The following is a 7831-nucleotide window of genomic DNA, read 5'->3' as shown; positions in this document are numbered from 1 at the left end:
GTTCTGGACGGCGTCGGCGGGTGAGGGGAAGTTGAGTTTGGCCCTGGCCCCGCGGATGTCGCGCGCGGCGGCGTCGTAGGCGAGCGCGGCGGCCTCGGCGGAGGGGAAGGTGCCGAGCCAGGCGCGGACGCCCTTGACGGGGTCGCGGATCTCGGCCGCCCACTTGCCCCACGGGCGGCGGCGGACGCCCTTGTACTGGGAGGCCTTGCGGCGCCTGCTCGGCGCCGGCGCGGCCAGCTCCTGGCGCTGCTGCCTCCTTAGCTTCGTCGTCGCGGCGGAGGAAGCGCTGAACGCGAACGCCGGCTTGCTCTCCACCTCTTCCTCCTCCTCGTCGAACTCCCGGAAGGCCGCCTCGTAGTCGTCGGCCCTCTGCTGCTGCTTGCCCTTGCTTGCTGCCGGCCAGAGGTGGCCCGGCGTGACGCGGCGCGCCGGCGTGCTCGGTATGAGCTCGGCGAGGATCGCACCACCACACATCTTGCTTTCTCTCTTGGGTTCTTGCCTCTCTGCTCGCTGGTTGTTGAAGCTCCTGTGTTTGGTTTGGAATGGGTGGTCTCGGCTCGATGAGGAGGCTCTGTTAAATAGGGGGAGGAGGCGCTGGGCTAGGAATAAGAAGCGGTGGGTCATGGCATGGCGTGGGGGCTCCAACATTCGCGGGGCGAGGAGAGCAGGGCAGGCAGCTTCATCGCAGCGTGTGAGGGGATAAGGCCGGCCGCCGCGGACACGCAGGGAAGGGCCCGCATGCTCGTGTCCCCTCGTCGCCATCGCTGTTTCGGCGGTTGTCTTGGGCAGGAGGTGCAATGCATCTGCCTCATGCCTTCCTCCCAAGTTGCGTCCGCGCTGAAGCCGCTGTCGCGAGGCGCGGCGGGGGACAGCGACGGCAGCAGCCAGCCAGACGTGTAGACCCGGGCGCCCTGGCCCGGCTGGGATCAAGTTGTCCGCGCGTGCCGGGCGCCCCGGCCCGCGGTTTTGAGCTTTTCGGCGATGCTCGGCGACGGTCTCCACTCTGCGGCCCACCGTGTTGCCGCTGAGCGACCCGAAGACTCGTCGAGGAGGAGGGCGTGTGCCCGCCACGCGCCGGAGCAGGAACAGGAAGAGAGCCCTTGCCGCTTCGAGCCCGTGGCGAGGCGGCCACACGCGACGCCGTGCCCGCGGCAGCGGCGCCAAACCGGAACCACCACCTCCTCCTCCCTTCCGCCCCCCAGGCTGTATTGGCAAGTGGCCCAGCTGGGAGCTTATTCTAATCAGGTGTGTTATTGTTAACCACTCCGCTAAACCCCTTGCTAAACTAAGCAAGTGGGCTGAGCTTTAGCGATAAGACGGAAGGATTAGCGCTGATGATGATTTGGCAAAGTTAACAAGTGGGGTGGAGTGGAGGACCGGAGGCCTTCAACTTTTTCAAAGTGTGGCCCGCATAAAAAAACGAGGAGTATCATCCCCAAACTAAAAGAGTGCCTGTCTTCGGTCTGCAAATAGTACTGTACGTGCACTTGGAATAAACATATCGCCGCAATTTGGGAAATATACAAGTCATCCGGATGCATCTTCTTGGGTCATGGATGTCAATGATCACCGAGCCAAAGTGCCAAACCAGGCACGAGGACGACTGCGGCTTGCCAAAGTTTCTGGAAAAGCGGTATCGGTATTGCGTTGCGTTGGACTAGGACTAGGACTAGGAGGACGGACCTCACTTTGTCTCCAAGCTGAGCTCAGGCCTATTATCAATTTGTCTCCAACACTTGAAGCTTATCAATGAGGAATGAAAATGCCAGAATATTGAATAGAACGATTCCAGTGTATTTTTCGCTGTCTGCGTGCCTACGATTTAGCGAGCCAGAAAAATGGGATATGCTCGTGAGGGGAGGCCCGCTGTCTTCAACACTTGTTTTTTTTGTGTGTTGTTGGGCCATTCCATGGGCAAGTCAGGCCCTTTTAGTTCTTTTCTCGGCCTGATGAAACGTGTTTATGGAAGGGCCCAACTTTGGGTCAGTTAGTTCACTGAAAGGCCCTTTTCCATTCTTTCGGTCCGTTGCAGCACCTGAGCGGAGCAAACATATGCAGTTCCTGAAGAACAACGTCCCAGCCCTCGCCGCCCTGCCCAACCAAAGCGACGCCATCACTCTCGGCTTACTATCGTTTCTTAAATATATGACATCGTTGACCTTTTACTCTAAGTTTGACCACCAATATCTATTTAACGAGCTAGTTAACTAAAGTAAAATGTGTACCATTGTGCCTATTATCAAATGTACTTTAGATTTAACTTGTAAGTTTATCTATTTGCAAAAATATTTGTAGAAAAGACGAATAGTCAAATGAATGAAAAAAGTCAACGGTGTCGTATATTTAAGAACGGAGGGAGTAAAAGATGCTCGGGTCTTGGATGGCCTACAAAAGAAAAAGTGTGGAGGAGCGGCCCGGCCGTGAAGTAGTTATCGAAGGCTCGAGTATTTGAGCAGTGGGTAGGAGGGACGAAGCCCGTATTACTACAACATGGGGGCCAAGCAAAAACAGATCGTGCAAAGTTCTTTAATGTGAGGGGTGAAAACAATACAGACTTGATCGATTGTCTATGCAAAATATACACTCTAATGCATAGGGGGGCCATGGCCCCCTGCCAGTGCCAGCCCCTCCCTGGCTCCGTCCCTAGTGGGTAGTACGATAAGCATCTTAGGTGGTTTTTTTACCATAATGATCTTGGACCATAAGGTAGCTTGTAAAATTTGGGAGGGAAATAAGTGTGTCCTTGGATGATCTATTTCCATGGGACCACACGTAGATAATTCCCTGCGTTGCGTTTGCCATGCCAATGACTGAATTTACGGTTGGTCGGTTGCCATGGTTGGAAGATATTCAGTAGAGCTGCGGTTCGTGTCATGCTCCAGGTTATGCGTAGGGAGGGAACAGAGGTCCACGCAAACTCCAAGCTTATCGTTCGAGGAATGAAACCGCCAGGCAATTGAATAGAATAATTTCAGTGGCAACAAAGCTGTATTTTTCGCTGTCCAGAAAAATGGGATATCATCGACGAGGCCCGCTCGGATGTCTGTGTTGTTGGGCCCTTCCATTCCATGGGCTTGCCAGGCCTTTTTATCTGTGTTCCCTTCTCGCGCGGCTGAAACGCGTTTATGGGCCTGTGTCTCTACAAGGGTCGGTCAGACAGCTCACAACGTCGACAGTACTAACGACTATATATTCTCTCATAATAAGACCGGATTTGCGACAATGAACGACTATATACTCTCGTGAAAACTTTTTTGGCGCCCGTTGCAACGTTCATGTTAATGTGTATGCCTTTCGCTGGTACTTAAACACTACTGGTAGCCATAACTGTGGAAACAAAGCATACAAGCGAGATTACTGATCTCTTCACGTCTGCAGGAGCCGGTGGATGCATTGATTTGGGAGGAGATCCGGTATTCTGTGCAGGGGTAGTTTATTTCTCTCGAGGTTCCTTCAGTATGAAATTCTGAATCATCTCGTTCAGAACTTGGATCAGATCCAATATGAACATGGGGGACAGGCGCGGTGGCTTGGGGTGCATGGTGATGACGGCCATACTCTTGATGATCCTGGTTGTGGTTGCATTGCCCGTCCAGTGTAAGTTACATCTCACCATCTTTGTTTCTTTTTTCTCATTTTTTTATCACTGATTGAATCTAGATATATGTATAAATACATATTCTGCGCGCTGTTGAACACGTACGGCTTATTGAAGCGGGTCGTCCTCACCTTCTCGAGGTTGGAACTGCAAGGAGCCATGCGTATAGCCTCAGGAAGATGAGCAATAATGCTACAGCGACATTCGATGAGAGCAAGGTGAAGCTGGTATTTTGTGCCAAGATGGAGTGTGATACGAAGCCGTATGACTGCTACTGCTGCTGGAACGAGAGGCCAGAATCCCTGTGTTACGACACGATGCGTGAGTGTAGGGCCAAGTGCCCTCATTGCGATCCCGTATGCCCGCCCTAGTGTCGCCCATCCGATCCACATGTAACAACAATATAAGATGGTTGCAGTAATAATCCAGCTAGCTCTCTAGATGCGCCTCTTCCCTTTTTGTGTCCGTTTTCGATTCTCTCAAATGTAACGTCTCCTCTTCAGTTTCTTTATATTTTTTTCTGGTGATCTGATACACGTCAATCCGATTGTTTGATCAGAACGCACGATAACATTGAACAGCAATAATCGTTTCATTCTTTCTTCCATTGACTTTTGATCTGCTGCACTCCATGCCGGCTACTGCTAGCGGCACAGTGGAATGATAAACTTAGCATAGTTTTAGAATAGTTTGAGTTAAGAACCAAAGTCAGGGTCACTTATATTTTGGGACGGACGGACGGAGTAGTTAATTGAATATGCCAAATAAAGACATTGCTTCATGAAAAATGTTATGCGCCACAAGCCATGAACCGTATGATGCTGTCTGAGTCTATTATTATTCAGAAGTTGCCTCTTCCTCTGCTTCAAAAAAGAGAAGGAAATCGTCTTTCCTGGCACCCAGGCCAAAGGTCAACCAGCAGTACCATCCGCTCACTACTGACATCTTTCTTCGATTCGTACTGAAGAAGAAGGCACTCCTAACTTGTAAAATGGAAGAAGGCAGCATAATTTATACAGCGTTTTAACATATGTTTATCATCGTGCGGCGGTTTGCAGTCTCATGAGCCGATTCGCTCCTTGCAACTTAGGCGCCGCAGCAGCGTGCCGCCGGTGGAACGCGTCGCGGCGCTTCCTGATGAGCATTTCGATCTCTCGCCGCTCCTCTTTCGCTATGTGCTGGCACCGGCACTCGGCGCTACAAAACGCTTGCTCTCCTCTGCAAAATTAAGTCACCCGAAACCCACATGAGTCACCAACTCACACGGTCGAGCTAGGCTCGAGAGTGAACGAGCGCCGGAAGGTTATTAGATAGTGGCAGGGATTCTTACTTGTACACGAAGACGTCCATGGTGGCGTCGAGGTTCTTGTGGCAGCAGAAGCAGCGTTTCAAGAACTCGAGCCCGACAAACACCCTGCCGTTCTCGTGGCACTTGCTGGACGCGCCCGTCGCTGCCGCTGGGACCCTCACCGCGGACCTCCTCAGGACCGTCGGCAGCTGTTGTTTCCTCGGCGACGGCTGTATGATGAGGCGGAGCCCGACGAGCTCGCCGGCGGATGAGGCCGCCATTGGCGTCGAGGTCGAGACGCCCACCCCCTCCTCAAGGTGGAAGAGACTTGGCGCTCTAGGGATCATGCTAGCTCTGTGCTTTAGTTTGCAAGTATCTGCCTCTCTCGGAGCGTGTATGTCTGTGTATGTACTACTCGGAGAGACTGAGATAGAGAAGATATTGCAAGAGAGCTAGGAATTGATGTCGTGAGGTGTTTGAGCTGCCAGGTGCGCGAAATATATAGCAGCCCCATAGCAGCTTGCGCTGTGGACGCACGCGTTTTATTAGTTCTTGTGGCTATACAGTTGAGTTGGTTGAGGCCAAGAAAAAGCTGGGAGAGAGAGAGATGTTTGTGTTTGTAGCGAGAATACGCGCACATGCTACACATGAGGCAAAAGCTGGGCCAGCTTTCGCTTTCGCTTTCACTTTCACAGCGTGCGTGCGATCACGCGATTGGGTAGGGCGTGGCCTGCAGCTGCAGTGTCGCCCTGTTTGCCACGTGGGATAACAGATCGTAGTCGTCAGACGTGACAACTGACATGTGGGTTGGTGTTATCTCTACCGTTCCACAAGACAACAAGCTAGGTGTCCTTTCGATTGCAGTATCTTGTGTTAACGTCACTGTCCTGCAAGCAATGGCCAATCGCGGTAACAACTGGAACCACACCCACACCCACTGCGAATTTGAATAATGGAACTGTGGCCATGCATTGATCACAGCTAATAACCGCCCAGCTAAACTATGGAAATGTGGGCGATGGGCGGAGCCAGCGGGTGGCACAGGTATGGTGCGGCGTACCCTAGGCTGATGCAAGTTGCACGGGCGAATCCAGCAATATTGCGTGGTCCCTCGCAGACAGCTTCACCGCTGGGGTCTGTTTGGAATGCGGGATTTTTTCTTTATTTTTGTGTTTTTTTTGTGAAATTGAACTGATTGCTGTGAAATTCATTTCTGAGAAATTCGTTCCAAACGTGCCCTGAGCGGCGCGGCGGCGTGCCCGTCGAAATTGCGAGGAACTGACGAAGACGCAAAGGAGAAGCAAACGACCGATACACATTTAGGCTCCTGGCCTATCGCCTCCATCTGGACCAAAAATGGGCCGCGTAGCATTCACATCACATGAGCAGAGTCGTAGGCCATAGCCCAAAAGCGTCGTAGGCCAGTAGATGGGCAGCGAAGCATCGACATGCATGCATATTTGCTGATTTTTTCCCCATTATCGATAACATTTATACTTCATACAAACGTGGTACTGCACAAGTTTGCTCAATAGATGAAAAAAATTATAAGCTGCTATTACATATCAATTATCATTAACTGATGTTAGATTTCATCATTTCTTCAAGGGATACCTTAACTGCATTACTACCATTTGTTTTTCTATATACTTCATCACACATACTTTTGTGGTATAGAAAGTTCGCCATAGGATATGAGAATTTTGATGCATTATTACCACACACATTTTTTTTGTTTTCCTATATACTTCATCACACATATCTTGAAGGGATACCGTAAATTTACTACATCACACATGTTAGATTGCATATGAAAAATTTAATGCGGCATACCCTATGCCAAAATCCTACATCCGCCACTGCCCACAAGTAACACCGGCATTGCCGTAAGAAAGGTTTATAGAAGAAAGGTGGCGCGTGCGTGTGGACGTACGCTAGAAAGCGGCGATGGGGACGCGGCACATAACCGTGGCATCCGATCCTTGTTCTCCCCCGGCCACTCTCCCGTGTCCCTCATCGTGCACGACAGCATCCTCCGACTCCGATGCGATGCGATCGCTCGGCTCCACAAACGGCTGCACGCATGACACACGGCCTGCGAGTCTGTGCGATCGAGCGGCAGAAGCTAGTGTTGTGTTTCGTGCCGCACGTGCTTCCCGGCCGGCGACGCCCTTCCTTTTCGGATACACATCGTAGTCGTAGGCTCGTAGCGAGACGTGTGGGTGTTAGTTATCATATCTCCGCTCCAGATGAGAACAAAAAACGTCGTGTCGACTATACAATAGATGAATAAAATGATATATAACAACAACAATGTCAACATGTATCACACTTTCATGCTGAGCCTCACGCTAACACGGGAAGGGGAAAACACACGGCACCCACTTTGGAACTATCATATTATCAGCAGCTTCGCTGTTAGCTAGTGGTGCGTGAGAACTACGCTGTGCTTAGTTTATGGTGGTTTCGCCAGCAAATTGTAGACGACAAGCAACACCAGATTATATATAGCAGTTAAAAATCCCAAAGCTGACGGCCTAGAGGAGGCCCGGTTAGCTGAATTAGGCCATGTGAGACGGCCTAGTAGATCGTACTAAATCTACAAACTGTCGCCACGCCGAGCAAGAAAAAGGCAGTGCGTGCGTACGCCTAGAAAGGCAGCGATGGACGCGCAGCACATGGCCGATCGCGTCGCCGTCGCCGGACAAGATTTCCCCTGTAGCGGTGGTTATGTACGTGCGTTCGTGCAGCACGTGTCTGGCAGAGACGATGCCTTCCCTTCCCTTTTCTTTTCCGAGACGAGACACGTCGGGAGCGGGTCGGTGCCGTGCCTGTGGTCCACAACAACTAGCAGTAGCATGTGTCGCTCGCTCTTGAGTTGGCGGTGTCCTGTAGTACTACTGCGGAGCGAGACGGAGGCAGGGGACAGAGGACGTGAGAGGCTG

The 7831-nt window shown here is 51.6% G+C and overlaps 2 protein-coding genes and 1 pseudogene across 2 annotated transcripts; 1 reads left to right on the top strand and 2 right to left on the bottom strand.

Annotated features, from left to right (window-relative positions):
• Window positions 1–6: 6 nt before the first annotated feature.
• On the bottom strand, window positions 7–1078 carry LOC136532229 (ethylene-responsive transcription factor RAP2-2-like; the record flags this gene model as incomplete). Its single annotated transcript, XM_066524834.1, has 1 exon — window positions 7–1078. A coding segment is annotated over exon 1 (756 nt), but the record flags the coding sequence as incomplete, so codon positions are not given.
• A 3240-nt stretch (window positions 1079–4318) lies between these two features.
• Window positions 4319–5354, bottom strand: LOC136532231 (FCS-Like Zinc finger 17-like). Its single transcript, XM_066524835.1, has 2 exons — window positions 4929–5354; window positions 4319–4816 (listed from the first exon to the last, which is right to left on the bottom strand). The coding sequence occupies exons 1-2, from the start codon at window positions 5231–5233 to the stop codon at window positions 4636–4638; spliced, it is 486 nt and encodes a 161-aa protein (XP_066380932.1). The 5' UTR covers window positions 5234–5354; the 3' UTR covers window positions 4319–4635.
• A 2195-nt stretch (window positions 5355–7549) lies between these two features.
• LOC136532230 (G-type lectin S-receptor-like serine/threonine-protein kinase At2g19130) overlaps window positions 7550–7831 on the top strand; it is an 11574-nt pseudogene continuing 11292 nt past the window's right edge.

This window comes from Miscanthus floridulus, unplaced genomic scaffold, assembly GCF_019320115.1.
Source record: "Miscanthus floridulus cultivar M001 unplaced genomic scaffold, ASM1932011v1 fs_550_9_10, whole genome shotgun sequence".
In the NCBI taxonomy this organism is placed as follows: domain Eukaryota; kingdom Viridiplantae; phylum Streptophyta; class Magnoliopsida; order Poales; family Poaceae; genus Miscanthus; species Miscanthus floridulus.
This window is presented reverse-complemented; position numbering and strand designations above follow the sequence as displayed.